We start from the raw sequence: 20,121 nt of genomic DNA on the forward strand, positions 1-20,121 counted from the left end.
TCTGGAAATATCATCAGCAAATGAGCAGGCCATTATTGAAAACTGAAAAAAGAAGTAGGGACTGTGTTTCTGGTCCAGAGAAAGAAGGCCCTTTGTGTCCTGGAAATGGCAAAAATTTAGTAATTATTCATCCCATAGAGTGTACTTTTGGAACAGTCATTTCAGTACACGCTCATCCAGTGACTTGAGTAACAGACGTATCTGCCCGCACATGGGTGTAGTCAATGCAGACTTGTGCTGCCTAACCAATCATCTTTACTTCTTTTGCAGTTCATGAGAATCAATAGGTATGGCCCTAGTGCCTGTAGAGGGAACTGAGCATCGCTGACATCCAGCAATAAGCAAGATGGTGAAGCTTGATGGTGAAACTCTGATTCTGTACATGCCTGTGGACCTAAGTAAGCTGTTTGTTTTTGTTTTTTTTTTTGTCTCCTGCTTTAGGAGACAACACCTAGCTAAGTGTTATATGCTGTTAATATTCACTCAGTTTACAAACTTCTCTGCATGTTACTTAGAATAAAATATTTAAAAATTAGCTTCAGGGCTCCAGACAATCTCTCACTGTCTTGAAAAGAGAATGTCAGATCAGTGGTGCAATTCTGTAGTTCCTTCTGAAGCTGATGGTGGTGTCACGTGTCAGAAGGGGGAATATTTGACTAGAAGTTGGGGCTGGTTGATTCTGCCAGTACCTGTGTTGTGTTGTCATCTCCCACTCCTGCCCCCAAACAAAATAAACCTGCTCATTTCCCTTTATCTCATTGGCAACAAGGTCTCTTTCATTTAGCACCTTTTAGAAGAACTTAAAAGGTTAATTTTACATGGAATGGATAGACACAAATTAGCACTTTGTTCACATGAAAAGTAAGGCAGAACACAAATAAAAACATTTGAACAGACTGCATTCAGTATCTTCATTTCAACGTTTGATAAATTATTAATATCTAAGCATGCCATAAAACAAGTCTTATGGCTTTTTGTACTGCTTTCAACAAAATGAATTTTAGGACTTTGGCAGTCCTCCATATTATCAGACACACAAGTGCTTGGAAAAACATATGGGGCAATGTAATCATTCAAGGGTTCTTGCACAAAACTAAATCTTCAGAATTGCTCAGAATAGCTCCCACACAGAGGCTTGTGGCCAAAAGTCAAATAAATTAATTTTCCAAGGGCTTGGATTATCTTTAAAAGTCTGCTTACTACTAAAATTAGCAGTGGGTCTTCTGCAAATACTGGATCCCAGGGCAGAGCTGTTCCACCCTCAAAGCCCTCTGGGGCTCCATGGGACTACATCAGAAGGAACAGAGATTGTGACTCTCCCACCATGTTTGTAAGAACACAAGTGGGGATTTTGCTAAAAACTGAATAGGGTGGCTCTGACCTAGTGAACCAGGCTTTTAACAAATGAACTTGGAGGTTAGGGTCCACAGCTGACACCTGTGTATCCGTAAGTAACATGGTGGATAAGTGCACCTACCAGAGCAGTAAGGAATGCTCCCCAACACTTTCCAAAGGCAAGACCCCTAAGTTCAGCCACCTCAAGTGCATGTATGCCAATGTATTTAATCTGGGCAACGAGTAGGAGGAACTAGAGCCCCGTGCTCAGTGTGAGAGATGCCACAGGAATCACAGAAAACTTGGTGGGAAAGCTCAAATGATGGAAAGACCACTGTGAATGGCTACAAACATTTTCAGAATGACAGGAAAGGAAAAAGAGGAAGTGGAGGTGCACTTTATATGAAAGAGAAATTTGCATGTGTAAAGGAGAGCTGCAGAGATCATAGCAATTCTATTTATGACTTAGGATCATGATTATAGGGGTCATCACCCAGGTGAATATTATGTACTGACCTCCCAGTTAGGATGATGAAGCCAACAAAACCTTCTTTGGTTGCTTAATGAAGTGTTTGGGCAATAGAACCTGGTCTTCATGGGTGGTTTCAATTGCCCAGATATTTGTTGAGAAAAAACAATTATGCACAAACCACCCATCGGTTTCCAGGAATGTGCTGCTTGCTGCTATAAATGCTGGACATGCTGACTAGGAGCAGCACATTGCTAGATTTACTGCTTGCAAACTGAGAAGACTTCCTTGACTTACACTGGTAGCATAACTGTGAATAATATCTTGGATACAGTGAAAGCAACATTGTGGGATTTAAGGTCCTGCTGAGAACACTGAAGACAAGTAGTAGGAGAAAGACCTTCAATTTTAAGAAAGCCAACTTCAATATGCTGAGCCTGCCTGTGAGGGATTCCATTGGAAGCATCCATGGAGGTCAAAGCACTTTGTTAGTGCTGGGAGTAATTCAAAAGTGCCTGCTGAAAGCACAAGAGCAGTCCATCCTCTATAAAGGAAAATGAAGAAGTCTAAACAAATGAACACCCTGACTTAACAATGAACCTTTAGGTGTAATAAACATAATAATAAAAAACAGCATACTTAGCCACTGAGGACTACAAGCACCTTGCTAGGGGGATGCAAAGGTGCAGTCAGAAAGGCTAAGGATCAGCTAGAACTGAAGTTCCCCAAAGATGTCAAGAAGAAAGGGTTCTTCAGATCTGTGAGCAGTTAAGCAGAAGGAAAGACAAACCCATTGCCAAGGAGGGCAGGAAAACTAGTCACTAGCAATGGTGACAAGGCATATGTTCTTTGCTCCTTCTTTTGTCTCTTTGCCTCTGTCCTTACCGACACAGATGAAGCCCAAGTCACAGTATCAAGCAGTAATGACAACACGTATTGACCTGCAGTAGTGGAGGAAGGGCTGGTCTGCAAGGGTTCAACACACATAAATCCACACTCCAGGATGTTAAGACAAGTGTCTGACATTTTTGTAAGGAGACTCTCTATAATATTTGAAAGCCACAGAGATCAGGGGATGTGTCCCTGATGACTAGAAGATGGAAAACGTCATATCTATCCACAGCAATGGGCCAGAAGAGGACCCAGGAAACTGGAAGCACAATGGTCTCACTTTGTCCCCAGGGAAAGTGACAGAATGAGTACTCCTATAAACCATTACAAACCCAATGAAGCAGGTGATCAGGACAAGCCATCATGGATTTACCAACCACAAATCATGACAGCCTAAACTGATCACCTTCTGCAACGTAATATCTTCTGTTGATATGGGGAGAACAGTGAATGGTGTTTATTTAGACTTAGCAAAGCTTTTGACACTGTTTCCCACGGCATTCTCCTGGCCAAGACTCATTGATTGAGCGGGCTGTGAAATGGGTAGGAAACTGACTCACATGTCACACTCCAAGGGGAGTGATAAATGGTTTTTACTCTGGTAGCCAGAGGTGCTGTAATTGTGGCAGCTATAGATGGACACTGAATGAAAAAACTATGGAAAGCCTACAACTGAATTGCTGGTGAATTTTTAGGACATGTGGAAAGCACTTTTCAAAGATCTGTCCTTGACTCCTCTGACATGCTGGTCTGCTTTACTGTGGGCTGTACAGCTGGCTAAGATCAGAGGAGAGAAAAACAAAAGAATCTCTAAGCAGTGTTCCGGGTACTAACCAATCCAGGTCAGGTTTCCTGAACCACATCTTTGCCAAATATATGCTAATACATACAAAATTTAAACAGAGGTTAGTGCAAACTGTACAGTTACTGTAACTGTGGCTTCTGTATGTTGGCTGAAATAGCAGCATGTAGTTTGCATATAAGTAGCCAAATATTCCAAAGGATGAAATGACCCCTGAGGCAAATTCAGCACTCAAGAGAGTTACATCAGATCTTAATGTGACTTATTTTGTACATACATTAAGCCATAAGCATACACACATGGAGTAAGAGCTCTCTCCTTTCCATTTGCTCATGACGTGCATGCAGCATAGCACTACAGCATGGCTGGTTTTGACTGCAGACCTGAGCAGCAAAAAATGATGTAATTCCTAGCATCATCTCAGACCTTGTTTAATGGAGAGCTTGTCAGTGGCAAGCCGACACAAAGCTGGCAGTCACAACTGGAGGTGACAGGGCCACAGCTCCCAGCATTTCCCAGCCTCAGCATTTCTGCTCTACTTTTTCTCACATAGTGATTTATGATGGCAGAGTGTGTTTGTACCCTGAAAAATGTGGAATTTGTGTTAATTGTGGCTGGATGATTTCAAACTCAGAAATGCTCATTGCCAAACACAACTCTTTTTCTTGGAAGGGTGGGAAGGACACAGAGCGTCACTTGATTGGCCACTGGTGCTCACCACCACTTCTACCCTTCCCTTGGAACCTTCACTTGGACCCCTCTGGGCTCTGAACACCATACAGTTGTGTTTTCTGCACACTCAAAATCTCTGTCACCGCCATACATATGGCACAAAAATATGCACAGGGACACAATGGTGAGATAAATCGCTTTCTATACTGTCATTGCATTCAGAATAAAGGGAGGGAAGGACACAGAACAAACAACATGAGATGCATGGCCTTGGGAGTGTTTCAGGATGTGGCAACAACTGAAGAAATTGCCCAACAGGTCAGTGTTAGTTTGTGCTGTGTTTTACACAGCCTTCCCGTGTTATCCAACAACTCCTACCATTTTCCTCTGCAGCATGTGTTACACATGGTTGCCAGACAGATGTTTGATCTGCTGGAACAAAGCAAGTCCTAAATGCTTTTGAAGGAAGGAAAAATTTGTGATACCAAAGTGCTCACAGTTAGCTACATACATGTTTTCTTCCTACTCTGATCAGATACCCTCACAGACTGCTGTCAGAGCGCAGAACACAGAGGACTGGCTCAACTTGCACTCAACTTGTGAAGATGTACAGCTGCATAGTGCCCACAATGGGAGGGCTAAAAGGATATTTTGCAGCCTCAGTCCATAGAGGAGCAGAGGATGGCACTACTTAGAGGATGGCCTGCCCTGTCTCAGCCCAAAGGGACCAGTTGCTAAGAGAAGGGGACAAGATATATAAAACAAGTGGTCTAGAAGAGAAGAGGGACCATTTTACCCAGGTTTACTCCCTGCTCTCTTTGCTTGTGCATTTATTCTGGAATCACTCTCTTCTCTTTGGTGTTGTTTTGCAGTTTTCTGTTACCCTTCAGAAATCACGAGCTGTCCTTCTGGTTCAGTCTGTGAGGAAGGGATCCACTGAAAGCAGGCAAAATCTGGAGAGCATGGGGGCTCTTTTTGAGCCAAGTGAAATACTACATTGCTACATACCTTCAGGGAAACTACCACTTCACGACTGTTAGCTGTGGCTTCCTTTGGTTACCCTTCTATTACAACGCATGTGAAGAGGTAGACAGCGTCTTGAAGGAGTCATAGAAGCTCCTGCACACTTTGGGTGCTAATTTCTGTAGGCACCATTCCTTTCTTGGAACTTACCAGCAACCACGGTGTAACTTTGCATAGGTACAAAACATTCACCATTCTCAATCTGTATTTACTTTGTAGTAGCAAATTTCAAATGCTCCAGAGGGAACAAAGACTAAGTTCTTAATATGGAGCACACTATCTAGCACACTATCTAGCACACTATCTAGCACACTATCCCATTTTTTTTGACAATGGGATTTAACAAAAAACTTGGATTATATTGCTAGGAGAAGTGAAAATTTATGAACTAGATCTTTGACTTAAAAGGAAAACCTTCTTATTAAGTAATATTAACCACTTCCCCCCCAGACAGTTCCAAGTCAGCTCATACACTACCCAGTAATTTCCATTGTATCCCAGTGTTTTATGTTGGGATCATCATGCATATTCCTCATCTAGACTCACAGTACAGTTGGGAATGGCTTTGACAGCAGCTGGTGGAGGTAGTCTTAACCTTAGCATTTTGAATCTTCTCATTTCAAAGAAATGAACTGAGAATGAGTATCTGGTGCACAGATTTATCTGCAGGATGCCCTAGATACCCTTCTGAGTCCTAAGGGTCCTGGAGTGGCTCTATGAGGCTCTCTCTAGCCTTCTGGGAACCACCCATATTATTTGCTCACTCAGAGACCTAAATTTATAGCTCAATATTTAGACTGATGACACATAGTGTGACACTGAGTTAATAAGCGAGGAATTACTAAATCCTCATTCACCCAGGTGAGGTTTTCCTTCTGCAAGAATCATCATGCTGAGAATACTGTTCATCAGTGAAGCAATCTATTTTTAATATTAATATTAGGAATAGCCCTCACAGTATTTAAGAGTTTATGAACAGAACACAAGCACGTACAATGGAGAAAACTGACCACAGAGAGGTGAAAAGGAGTCTGCAGTGCTGGTCTATCATGTGGTGAAAGGGGTCAGTAATACAGAAATTGTATTATGTCTGTTTTAAGTTATTCATGCTGTTCTTTCCCTTTGTGTTGGCGTAAGAAGATGTGGAACTCTGCCAAAGCAATACTGTATTACCACAATAGTGATGTCTGTGCTAGCACTATAGAAATACCAAAGAAAAAGGTTATGGCTCTAACAATAAATCAGAAACAAACAGTGAAGGAAAGAACCCCCACTCTTTAAACCTTTGCAACAACGCTATAGGAACAACTCGTGTAAACCCAAAGCTATACAATAATAAAAAGGCACTTACCACCATCCTGGTGGGAGAAACTCTGTGAATGGAAAAAATAGAATGTTTGGTTAAACCTTTTTTATTTCGGATTTAATTTGCATGAAGTCTTGGTTTATGTGCTAGGCTTGTTTTTATGGTTCTATGTGAGTTTTGAATGGATAACTATGGTTGTGGCTCCTTAGATATTGATGCTGTTATAGACTGGGGGAGAGGGACATGATGTAATTAAATGGAGAACACTGCTTCATGTTGCAGGCTGTAATGTTCAGAAGTGGTGCTTGTGGCAAATGCTACTATTTCTGGGTGCCACCAAGAGCAGGCAAGTTTGAAATACCTTTCAGTATCCTGCTGACATTTTAAGTGGGGCCAAAAATGCTTAAATTTTTTCTCTGCAGATAAGACAGGGAGAAAGCCTCTGATATCCCTCTTCAAAAAAAGCTGGAATGAAAGGGGAAATCCAAATAACCCAACCAAAACAGACCTGATGCCTCTATATCTTTTCTTGTCTTGTTCATCCTGGTTTGAGCTGCATGTTCTGCAACTGCCCTCAGTCTTCCCACAATTGCATGAATTATACCTGCTACTTCCAAATGGTCCTTTGTTTCAATCTGTGCCTGAGTGTCATTTTTTTTTTAAATACCTTTTGCAAGTTGTCGAAGGATTTCTCAGTCTCCTTTAGTTTCTCCAAAATTATTTGTTCTTTGGCAGATATTTGGGATTCCTCACTTTCTAATTTCTGTATTTCTTGTTCCAGCCTGTGGAAGAAATACAGACATGCACACACACAAAAAACGTGTAAATATTATTTCAATTATATATAGTTTCCCAAGTATTAATTGGCATTTCAAATGTCATCAGGAACAGTCTGGACTCATTATTCACAACTGATTTACTAGTACATGAAGGGCACATGAATTATTTGTAAAACAGATAGCTCTATCTAAAAGGAGAACAGTAATTACCTTGTTATCCACTTCTGCAAAAGCATATACAGATTAACTAAAAATATACTTCAGTATCCCTCCACCCCAATTCCCGTAACATCTCTCAGATATTTACTTTCAGTTTAGAAATCACAGTGCAGTAGAGGATATAATGAATATGCAGTAATAATTAGAGGAATACGTGTCTTCTAATGCTCCTGTACTCCAGACAATGAAACCAGAAATAGTAGTTGGGAACTGGCAGTCAACCAGTTGTGTCAGGAGTTTTGCTTGAACCAAGACTTTGCCTACTCCCAACAATAACCTTTTGGGATATCTACCCATGCTTTCCACTGTTACTGCATGACACCAGGGTCCCCAGTGACTCTGGGTAATAAAATACACAGAAAGTGCAGAAAACAAACTTATCTTGCCAGACAGTAAGCACTCAGTACTCACTTCTCTTGTTGAGACCTAATGGCTGAGACCTCTTTAAGATGTCTTGATTATGATTTGAGATACACTTTTGTCAGGCTTAGATTCTCCATTACTTTAACTGAAACCTCCTTTTATTGACATGATTTATGCAGATGCAGATATTCCCTCTTCCTGCCCTCTCCTGTTTTTATGTATGTTTCCTCTTTATTTTCTCACTTTTGAAAAAAAAAAAAAATCTCTGTAATATAAGCCAAGAGGAACACATTTGAACAGGGATAGTTACCTGAAACTTCCTTTGTCTGCAGAGAGATCTGTAGCTTCTCAAATTGAAACATATTTCCTTGAATGTGACAGATCAGCACTTCCTAGCACTTTCCTTACCCACGGCTGCTTGTTCCTACCTTTCCATCACCATTTCTCAAGTAAAGGATCAAGGCACTGATCCAGGCTAAAGGGATGTCTTTTTGCTCTTTCACAGGCCTGTTCAGCACAGGACTTCACCAATGCTTGAGAAGGTAATGTAGGGAGGAGACAAGGAGGTATTGCTTCTTTCTTTCTCTTGGCAGCTTGACTTGCTTGTGAAATTCATGCGTCTAAATATAGATGCAGGGCTCTAACTTCAGGCACTCACCTGGAAGATTCTCCCTCACTTTCTAATTGTGGGATGATGAAAAACGTGTGGCACTTCCTGATGATGCTTTTCATTAGAGGAAGGCAAAAGTGTCACATGATCAAGTTGTCACAGATGGAAAAAGGCAGATTTTGCTCTCCTGAACTGTAGGAATACTTAAAAGTCTCAGATTTGTGATGAATTGTCAAACTGCCATTTTTCTCTCTTAAAGGTAAACCCCTCATCTCCAAGTTGAAATAGCTTAACTGCAATAATTTTAAAATGAACTGTTGGAAAGTACTGCTTCAATCCACTTAATCTTTTTTTCTAAATTAATATAACAACATAAAAAATACAAAAATGTTGAAACAAAGTATTTTGTTCTTCTGCAATGGAACAATTTGATACAGGATGAATTTTCCTCCTCATGATGTAATTCAGGGAGAAATTTTTCAAAATATACTGTCTTATCTTGACTTTTCTTCCCAGGAATTTATTTAGAATACCTAGTAAAATGAAAAATTCATTTGTCACTCAGGTTAGCCAGTGCCATGTTCTTGCTAAATTAATGAATTTAGAAGTCAACAGGTAGGTGGCTTCTTTTCCTTCCCTATCCCTGGGAATGATTTGTAGATCCACATGCATTTGTACCTTGCTGATAAAGACATTAGAAATATTCTGCTGTGCTACCTGGTGAAAATAAACTGTGGAGCAGTGTGAGTCAGGGCTTACTGCTGTATTTCTGTTCTTTCCCAGTGAATCACTAAGTAGCATTTTCGGGATGCATATTCTGTAACATGGTATATTTTGCTTGCTATATGCTGTGGAAAGAGACTGAGAAAAGGGAGCGTGTAGAAGTCAGCAACAATAAAATACATTCTTTCAAATGAACTTAATAATTAATTTAATAATTTATGACAAAACACTGAGTAGGAGGCAACTCATTTGATGTAAAGGTTATAAGCAAGTAGAATCCTTTTAATTTGGGGTGATAATAAGTGCATCATTTTTTGTGCACCATTTCAAAACTGTAGAAGGTTTGTCATGAATTCTTTGGTCTTGAAGAGAAAGTTTGCTTCCAACATGCATATGGGCACTAACACATGCACGTGCAGCAATTGATTTGATTTATATTTTCTGACTTTCTGACTACTTGCTCTTTTGCTTTTACTTGTTTACATCTCTTTTATCCTTCCCTCATGATTCACTTTCTCAGTTTCTTCTTCCGTTGTGCCAGGCAATCCTCACCATTAGAACGAGTAGGGCAGATGAGAGATTAGGTTACCCTGTTTTGACAAGGCATCTAATGGTTCTTGATGTTGTGGTGTGTGTTTTTTTGTTTGTTTTTATTCTGAATCCTTTCTTCAGTTGCTTTTGACAACAACTTGCTAATGGGGAAAAGGATGGAGACAGAGCTACCAGGATTTAGAAATATGGGTGAATCCAGTAGGAACAGAGATCTCCTGCGTGACACTGAGTAAGAATGCATAAAACTCATGCCATAGATACAAACTGCCTTTTCCTCACTGAAATCAGTGCAGGTAGACTGGGAGTCTCTCAGAACCTATGTAGAATGGGCCTGAATTCCTAATCATGGCAGGAAAAATAGGGATCATTCAGCAGAATGTACCTGTTAACATAGCCCAGGGGTTACATACCAAGCACTGATATCCACAGGAGGTTGTGTTTTCCATATTTGCTCAATTTTATAGCACTCTTACATGTACTCTCTAGTCCTAAAGGCTGAGGCACCTCTGCTGAGGTACTGAGAGATACTCAAGGGCACAGTTTTCACGCGAACTGTGGTATACATTCTTGAGTAAACCAGCTGAGCACCACAGATCTCACTGGAAAATTTAGAGTCTTCATCCTTTCTGTGGACAGCTTTTTTACGTATGGTCCAGTAATGCAAAAATTTAAACCACAATGCAGAACAAAGGTTGTTTTGCATGTTTATTATTTTAGTGAGTTTCATATAATCAGAATTGCCAAGTGATAAGGAGAACTGCCTGCTTTTTTTGGTGACAACATACAAAAAAGTGACTCAAATTTGGTCTGAGAAATAAATGCAGTAACATTACATCTGTTTCAAGCAACATGCTATATAATGGCTTAAACAGCACTAAATCCATTCAGAGTGCACATGTACATGTACATTTACAAAGTGCTTATATTCTTCCTGTGTAAACCTGTTAAATATTAAATAATGTCCTTTTCTTCCAGCTCAGTTTAAAAAGGATATACATTAATTGTCATTTAACACCTGGCAAGGAAACCTTGTAATTCCCTTGTTCCTGACTTCTTGGCGTATCTAAGGCTGGCTTTTGAATGATGGCCACAACAATAACGCCAGTTATATAAATAACTACAATATCTGAAGTATTGTAGGGAAGAAAATTAAGAAAACTCAGAATCAGATTAGGCAGAAGTGGTATAAAACAGACTGTTAGTGTTTCTGCTTTATTGTCCCAAGCAGTTATCTCATTACTGAGATTTGCTAAACTGTTTATATAAGAAGAAAATTGGGTCAGGGAGTTTGGAGTTGCTGTGGCAGCAGCATGGGTTTTTTTCAGTGGTTGTACACAGACAGAGTCCTTTTCTCCAAAGATCACAAAAACAAATGGGAGATTTTACCACTCCGAAAGCCAAAGGCTGCCTTGTTGCTAGTATGTCTGTCCCGCAGCTTTCTTTAATGGATGCCATAAGCATTTGAGAGTGTAACAGGATTTTCAGGGGAGCTGTGAAGAACTTCCTGTGTAAGCCAGGTGACCCTTCTTCTTATGTTAACAGTGCTGCCCTGCTGTGAAGAGGAAGGAACCATAAACAGCTGAAGCGATGTTGTCTTTTGGACAGCATTTTCCTGTTGTTTGGGGGACCTTGATTCCTTGTTTAGTAAGATTACAGGCTTGTTGGATAAATAGGCTGGGAATTACTCTGGGAGGTCTCTAGCCCAACCTCCTGCTCAAAGCAGGCTCAGACATGAGATCAGGCCAGGATGCTTATGGCTTCTTCCAGTTGGGTCTTGAAACTCCTGAATGATGGGGGAAAAAAATAATTTAAAAAGGCTACTTACAGGTTTTCTCTTTTAGAGTCTGCAGATGCCAAACACTATGCCCTGCAAAATTCAAACCAGAATTGTTCAGTACTGCAGGGGAAGGGGATGTATCAGCCTGCTAAAGAACGTCTGGTCTGTGTGTTTGGTGGGATTTCGATGAAAGTGGCAGCTACATAAGTGTAGACAAGGCAGTGCAGCTTCTGAGAATATCAGAGGCACAAACCAACCATCCTGTGGAAATGCTGGGATCAGGACCACAGGAGCTGTCAGGTATCACAGAATAATTTAGGTGACAAAAAGGGGAGTTAAGAAGGGAGATCTAAAAGGTGAAGAGGCAGAGACAGAGGTCTGGAATTGTGGTATGTGTACATGTGCATTTACATTTTGCTGCGGTATCCAGCAAACACTGTGTTTGGATATAGGACTCTGTTTTGTGCTGCAGTCTAAGGGTGATGCATACACTTTGTCTAGGTGAAGGATTTGCTCTGTTTCCCATGCTGAGATGTTGAAACCCCCAGACTTGGCCTGTTATTTTCCTCCCTCCTGAAAGAGGCTGAGGCTGTTCTGACAGAAGGTGCCTTTACTTGACCCCGAGAGAGACCCTGAACATGGTCCTGTAGGGCACTCACACAGCTGGTGCAGAGTCACACTGCTTTGCAGCAGGAACACACAAATCCCAAGTCAGCAGAACTCTGCCTGAAGAAAACAGCCTCCTCTATCCAGCTAATTAACTCTGGCAGACACATGACTTCTAGAGACACCTACCTTTGGCTCAGCAGTGTTATGTTTTTCGGGGTGGGATGGTAACCGCATTATAAACAGGGAGAACAGCTGCAGGTTTATGGACCAGTTTCTTTAGCCTGTGCTAACTCTGCATTCTGTGTCGTACTTGAGAAATACTCACGCAATTTCTGCAGTAAACATAGAAATGTAATAAAAATGATGTCTGCAGCATACAAACTGGCATGTCAGTGGAAAAAAGAACATTCATCCGCACTAATAAGGAAAGTGTACAAGTATTCAAAACTTAAGAGAAAAACAGGAAAGACCTAATCAGAGTAAACACTTGAAGGGAAAAGGTGACCAATGCTTATGTAGTGTGGGGGACAGTTCAATTGTAGGCTGATTATTTTGGTATTGCTTTATTGATGCCATAAATCAACCTGATATAAAAGGCATAAATAAGACATCAGACTGTGTATCAGTAATTAGTGCAAGGTCTCTCAGAGCTGAACATCCTGAGGTGTTACAGCTGGTATTAAAATGGCAGATTCAGAAGTGGAATACTGCAACAAATCCCTGATGCTTCCTGAACAGAAAGTTAAACATCAAGTTGAGGAATAACTGGGTTTGCCTGAAAGGAAGTACAAACTCTGTGCTTGTCTCTAGGATTCTGCCCTCAGGAAGCTTTTGACTACACAACAAAACCAAAACCTGAAACCTTATATGCAAGGTCCACCTTTCTGCATGTACAGTTATGCACCGCCTTCTGCAAAAGTGCACTGCTGAGAGTATTCCACTCCATGGGCCTCTCATTCCCATTTCTTTATCACTGTAAAGGGTTTTTAGGGCATCAGGGTACCTCTTACCTCACCCAGGTTCAGAATACCCTTGGAAAATGAAATTGTAAGGGGAAAGGGTTCCCCCCGAAAGATATGTAAATCTTGCATTTAAGCCTTTTGAACCAGCACAACTGCATCCCAGTTCAGCACCTCAGCCCTTGAGAAACCTCCCATATCCCTATCAACTGCCAAGGACTGGCAACCTGGCTGTAAGCCAGCATGCCTAAGAAATCTAAGAAATTTCAGCCTGGAGCTGAAATCTACATGCCACAGCCATGAACAGTACCCTTCATCTGCCACAGGGAGGGGAAAATCACTGACTAATCCTTGGTTTAGTTTCCACATTGGCTAAGTTTTCTTAGCAAACAACAGCAGTTGTGCTGAAACCAGTTGGACCATTTGTGGATGTCACTCTATATCGACACACAGCCACTGCTGATGGCAAAAAACCTGCTTGATTTCAGGTCTGTTGCAGGATCTGAAATGGGATTCCAGAGTTGAGTAATTCAATGCTTTTTTAGTTTAGTCTTTCTGCAGTGCTCATCCTTTTTTGAACAGCTCCCTCTCAAAGAGGAAAGCTGGCAGTGCACATCTTATGATTTCCAACAGGCTGTTGTTTACAGAGTGCAGCTGCTAATTAAGAGTAGCAAACTTAATTAGCATATTTGAAAAGGTAAAACTTCTGCGAACTGAAAAACTGGGAATCCATTATTACCAATCAATGCTTGGATATGAAATTCAGGCATGATGCTGAACGAGTTGCTCTGGTAATCTGTACGAATCTTCCTGAATACAGGAGAAGGGAAACAATTCCCTTCACCAGGAAAAAATTGCATTCCAGTACCAGCTGACAAACTCGGGATGAGAAGAAAAACTCTAAAGTTCACTTTGCTGTCTGAAGTGTATACACACATACATAGAGAGATCAGTATTTTGATATTTTGCATCTGCCTGGTGTAGGACGAGGTTAATCCATGCTATCTTGGACAAACCAAGGCTAGTAATTCAAGCACTGCCCATAAGATTTCTAGAGCTAAGCGTAAGGAGGTGTAAAACACAACAATCATTACCCTGAGTTAACTAGTAAAATGAATCTATCTGCTCTTCTGCTAACTTCTTGCCACTTTTTCATGACCTGCTTTTTCTCTCATTAGGAAGGGTGTTATCTCACTCCAGTATGGTTTCCCCGTATCACCTTAACACACAACTTTTTGGCCTCATGGCATTTTCAGCACACACTTGTTTTTGGACTCTTACAAGTGTGATCATTTCTAGGCCAGGTTCGTTCAGTCTTCTTCAAATGGGAGATGTCTCCAGCACGGGTGAGACTGCAACCTTGAAAACTTCCCACTGACTCAGGAGAGAGCAGATCACTGACTGGAAATCAGTGAATTGCTGTGCCTTAGACAATAGGACAAACAGAAATGAAACTTTACTCATATTATCCTGGAACGCCCACATAAGGAACAATATAACCTTAGAGAAGTCCTCGAAAATTAGATAAGGGATGTACTCAAACAAACAGGACATAAACTAAGCTCTGTGTACCCAAACAAGATAAAATAAAGAATAAATGTATCAGTTTTTGGTGGTGAATCACAACTACCCCGTGCCTGATCAACAAGTGAGGTTAAGCTGAAAAGAAGACCCAGAAGGACCAAAGAAGGACTTCCAATAGGGCAGTAAATATGTAAAGCAAACTAATGAATATGTATTAAGTAAACCAGACTATCTAATGAATATGTAAATAGTATGTGTAATAAAAAGCTCTGTCCATCTATTTGTTAGAGGATGTCCAGCACGATGAAGAAAGAATAATGCCCTTTTTAACATCTACAAATTGGTGTGAATAAGTTTGTTTCTCCTGCTTTTCAGTAACACAGAGGTTTGCCTTTACAACAGAGGAGCACATAGTTCGACCCTCATTTGGGAATGGAGGGGTAAAAAGTTTAGATAAAGCCCCATTCTGAACCCAGTCCATTGGCCACTGGCCAAGGAGGTGAAAGAGCAGAGTCCATTTATTTTCCATCTGTGTGCTTATGGATCTGAAAGCTTCTATATGTGTTCCTGGCTGGAATCCAGAAAGAACCTGGCAGATCTGACCAAGTCCCTTTATTTCCCCCAATCAATTGAGTACATACAGCTTAACCTGCTATGGTAGCATCTGGCTTCCGAATCATCTTCTGGAGCACTTGTGTTTTAAAAATATCCACAAGGGATATAAAATACTTGGGCTGCACAAAACTGGACATGCAGATTTTCATGTCTGAACAGACATGTAGTGACACCAGACAACGTACAAGACTAAACTGCAAATACAGAGGTGCATCATATGCGGTTCATTGTTTGGCACTCACTGGGCAGGAGAAAGGCAAGGAAAATAAATTAGCCACTTTAGAGAGGTCATATGTGCTGTACTTTGTAATTGAACAGTGAAGGTGCAAAGACTCGGGAAAGACACCGAATCCTGCAGAAACCTGCTTGCTCTCTCATGGCTTTAAGTAAAATTGACAGGACAAGCACCAGGAGAGTTGTCTTGGGATGCTTGAGGGCACACAAGAATACCAGGGACAAACATGTCAATGTGGCTTTCCGTCATAAAATCTTCCCCCTCTCCATGCTGTGCTGTGTCCCTGCCATTGAGGTGTACTCTAGGGGACTGGTTGGGTGCTTGGAGCACAGGGAATAGGCTCCAGAAAGGCCATGACTGTGGTGGGAACTGGGGTCAGAGGGCATGTGTTACAAGATGTGGTCCAGGTGAAAGAAGGCTGCATATGCATTCCCTCCAGCACAAAGTCCCTCTACACAGCAGCACACAGACAGAAACTAGAAGAGCAACACAGGTGCAGTCAGCCCTGTGAAAAACAGTTTGTTGGCACATCACAGTTATGCACATGAAATTCATTTAGGTTTAGCAACAGATGCCAGCAGTTCAGCTGTACAGTGGACTGCATTATTTATATCTTGGAAGAGATCCAAGAAATAGAGGGAGAGCAATCAGGGGATGACTGTTGAGTGTTCATTCTTCTACCGTGCAGCAGCGCTGGCTGCCGCAGAGTTACCCATGGTTAGCACAGATGTATGACCAAAATGAGTGCATGACCTTAAGCAGCACCCATACAACTGCTAAGGAAGTAGGATGTTTTTCCACAATTCCTGTACATACTGGTATACTGGAGATGCACATTCAGTTACCTAGCATCATTACAGGGAAGGCAGGAAGACTGGAAACTCTCCACCATCTTTTTCTAGTGTAGTTAAACAAAAAAAACCAAACCTGTAAGTATTTGCTCTGAAGAGATTTCAGCCTTATATGTACAGACTGTGAATACACTTTTTGTCTCTGATTTACAACATTAGATGACAAACGAGCTGCTAAGGGTCATGGGATGCTCAGGGCATGCAAAAGCAAACACAGGCAAGGCAAAGACACCCCTCAGAAAAGGAACTGGGGGTGCTGGTTGTCAGCCAACTGAACATGAGCCAGCACTGTGCCCAGGTAGGCAAGACTGCTAATGGCATCCTGGGTTGTATCAGCACTGGTGTGTCCAGCAGGACCAGGGAACTGACTGTCCCCCTGCACTTTGCACTGATGAGGTCGTACCTCAAATCCTGTGTCCGGTTCTGGGCCCCTCACTTCAAGAAAGACATTGAGGTGCTGGAGTGTGCCCAGAGAAGGGCAACAGAGCTGATAAAGGGTCTAGAACAAAAGTCTTATAAGGAACAGTTAAAGGAGTCAGTGTTGTTAACCTGGAGAAAAAAGAGGCTCAGAGGAGAACTTACTGCTCTCTACAGCTGTGTGAAAGGAAGCTGTAGTGGAGGTTGGTGCCTCTTCTCCCAGGTAACAAGTGATAAGACAAGAGAAAATGACCTCAAGTTGTGCCAGAGGAGGTTTAGAGTGGATATTAGGAACAAAATTCTTCGCTGAAAGTTTTGCCAAGCATTGGAACAGGCTGTTCAAGGAAGTGGTGGAAGAGTTCAAAACACATGTAGATGGGGTACTTAAGGACATTTGTGGTGGGCCTGGCAGTGTTTGGTCAAGGATCTTAGAGGTTATTTCTAACCAGAACAATTCTATGATTCTGCGATTCTATGATTCTGTGACACTGAAGTTACATCTCCCAGGTTGCAGTAGAGTGGTCATGAGGATACCTTAGCAGCAAGCAGCTGGAAGGTGGACCTTGTAACCTCCAGGTTAAGTGGCTGTCCACAGCAGAAAATTCAGACAGGTGCCATCTCAACATCCATTTTTTTGTCCTCAATTCTTCTGGAAGGGCTACAGCAGAAATGCCATGAAATTTTACAAGCTCAGAGTGCAGGCAGTGATGCACTGAAAAGCAAGACTCGTGGTAAGCTCGGTTTAAAAGTAGTGATGTTAGCTAGGGCTGGAGAGGGTGCTGTCTTCTGCCTTAACCTCAGGTCTCTGCAGCTTTTTCCTCAGCTATCTAGTCTGGCTCCCTGTGAGATTTGGGGAGGTGCTCTCTGTGCTCCCATCAGCTCTTCCCAGGGAGCTGACGAGGGTCATGCACAGCAATTCTTGCAGAGAGCAGTGCTCCCATTCCTCTCAGTCAACCATGGGCCGCTGCAGTGAAGGGCAGGGGCAAAGGGAAAAGTACAAGAGTCGTGCCTGGCAAAGCTCAAGAACATGCTTGGAATGAAAGACAAGCTTTTTCCTGGTACAGGCTGCCTTTCCCTTCCTGCCTCCCCTCCTCTTTCTACACCCCTCTCCCCACCCCCCACTGGTATTTCTTGTCTTCCTTGAATTCCTACACAGGTTATTTCCATACCAGACTCCCGCCCAGTCTTCCCTTGCAGCTGAGACAGAGCAATGGCTCCATCCAAAGTCAGTGGCAGCATGTTTCCTATTGCTCACAAACCAGGATTTCACTCCTAGCAGGGTTCCCATTTGGGCTGTTTTGATTCCTTCCTTGTTCCCACCATGTCTAAGTTTTAGCAGCATAGGAGCACATGCAAATGACTCCATATGGCAATGTGATTATCACTAAAAAGGTATTGCAGTTAATAACTAGAAAAGCGGTGTGACAAAAGAAGCAAACATGGACTAGAGCTATCTATTTTATCCCTGCTATAGCCTCCAGCAAATAATTTTGCCTCAATTTCCCCATCTTGATGCAATATATTTTGCCAGTCCTATGGAGAACAATCATACATCAGGCCATGCTTATCCCTGGTAGATGTGTTAGCTGGTACTATTAATCATACTCACTGTACATGTGAGGTTTCCATGATTTTGGTTAGAATTGACTCAGATTTTACTCTAATGACTGCACGGGTATTCTAAGGGATTTCTGGTGCAAACAAGGCATTTTCTATTTGCTTCCTGCTGTATTTGCTTAAAATGTTCTGTTTCAAGGAATGTGGTACTTACAAGCCTACTTGTGGGCGCACGTGTTGCCCAGTATCCAACATTCTGACTTGAGGTACCCCATGTGATTGATGGAATATAGTCTGAGAATAATACTAAAAAACCAAAAATGGCCCCCAGAAAATTCAAGCTGAAAACATGAAAACCCAACCAAAATATTTTAATTGGTGTGATGATACCTTCTGCTGCCTTGCAGCTATTGAAGCACAACTGTTTTGAAAAGCTGCAACTTACAGAGATCCTACATGCCTCCCTCAGACTTTTCTGAACAAACCTTTCCTCTCTTCTTGCCTTTTGTGTTGTGCTTCAGTCATGACTGCCTAAATCTGTAAGTCCCCTCAGAAATCCTTAACAAAGGAGTTAGATGGTATGTGCAGCTGACAGTCAGCATGCCTCCGGCACTGAGCTTTATTAGGTCCCTTTAAAAATTCCTCTTATTAAGTGGACCTCACAAATACGCAGATCCATTCCCCCTGCACTGCTGCCAAGAGTGACTTGGACAGCAGGGACAGAAAAAGAGCAGCAGGGCAGGAAGGGGAACACCCAGTAGGAGCCATTACTTGTTTTGTTTGTTTCTTAATACAAACAGTTTCTCGGATCTGAGCTTTGCAAATCTGTCCTCTGCTGTCATTCACTTACAGGAACCCACAGTTCATTTTTCCAGGGTGAAGGCTGATGCGAGGCAAGGAACATGCCCCATGGGAACGGACAGACTTCCCACTGGGGGCAATGAGGGATCCACCAAGCTGCTGCCACCCTGAGCATGATGACTGCAGTTCCTGATCCTGCTTCATCCATCTCATCTACCTTAGTGTTTTTATGTTGTGTTTGTTTGTTTATTTGTGCTGGGCAGCAAGCACCCCCATGCCCCAGAAAGCCACCGGAACAAACATGGCTTCACTGTGGAGAGGTTTTGTCCTGGTGGGGTAGCTCCAAGGTTATCCAAAGTGCTCCTGCTGAGGCAAATCAAGCCAATCAGGAAGCCCCCAGAAACGTGGGCTGTGTTCAGCTTGTTGTTTCCACCCTTAGACATTTCCTGCTATTGTTCTTGTAATTTTCTTTAAGTGTTCACCGGGCTGGTGGGTGGTGCTGCTACTGCCGGCAGGGGTTTTTGGGGCGGCCTCCGGTCCTCTTGGGCACATGGAGAGCTCTCTGCTATTCCTTTCACAGACTCCCAGCACAAATTTCTGGCATACAAGTCCAGGGAAGGTGGAGCTGCGGTGTTAACTGCAAAGCAAAGTTCCTTTTCCTGTTTGCTGTGCTAAGCTGGACAAGAACGTAATCATACCAAAAAATGATGAATGAATTTTAGCTCAAGACATTGCTTACCACCCCTGGAGAAGCAGAAGGTGGGTAAGTAGGTGGAAACAGCATGTTGGGATCCATTGAGGGCTGTAAAGAGCTGATGAAATACTGAGTATTACAGAAATTGAGTGCTCCAGTTTCACCTCTGCCATCCAGAACCTGCCTTTCACTTTCCAAGAGTACAGGATGTCAACTACAATTCTTTAGCCCTATCACACTACTAGAGGACCAGAGGAGCTATAACTATCCAGGCTTTCCAGACACAATGCCTGTATCTAATTTTTTAATTCTCTGAGTTTCATAATTAAGTTTTTACT

At 42.1% G+C, this 20,121-nt stretch overlaps 1 protein-coding gene across 6 annotated transcripts in view; it reads right to left on the reverse strand.

Moving 5' to 3' along the window:
• PALM2AKAP2 (PALM2 and AKAP2 fusion) overlaps nucleotides 1-20,121 on the reverse strand; it is a 261,758-nt gene that overhangs the window by 148,127 nt on the left and 93,510 nt on the right. For all 6 annotated transcript variants that reach the window (XM_050330182.1, XM_050330179.1, XM_050330181.1 and 3 more), the window contains exons 4-5: nucleotides 7,166-7,280; nucleotides 6,544-6,565 (exon numbers count right to left, since the gene is read on the reverse strand). In XM_050330182.1, coding sequence (XP_050186139.1) covers nucleotides 6,544-6,565; nucleotides 7,166-7,280 — 137 coding nt within the window. The remainder of the gene's footprint in view (nucleotides 1-6,543; nucleotides 6,566-7,165; nucleotides 7,281-20,121) is intronic.

Source organism: Myiozetetes cayanensis, unplaced genomic scaffold (genome assembly GCF_022539395.1).
Source record: "Myiozetetes cayanensis isolate MyiCay16 unplaced genomic scaffold, myiCay2020 scf4, whole genome shotgun sequence".
NCBI classification, from domain to species: domain Eukaryota; kingdom Metazoa; phylum Chordata; class Aves; order Passeriformes; family Tyrannidae; genus Myiozetetes; species Myiozetetes cayanensis.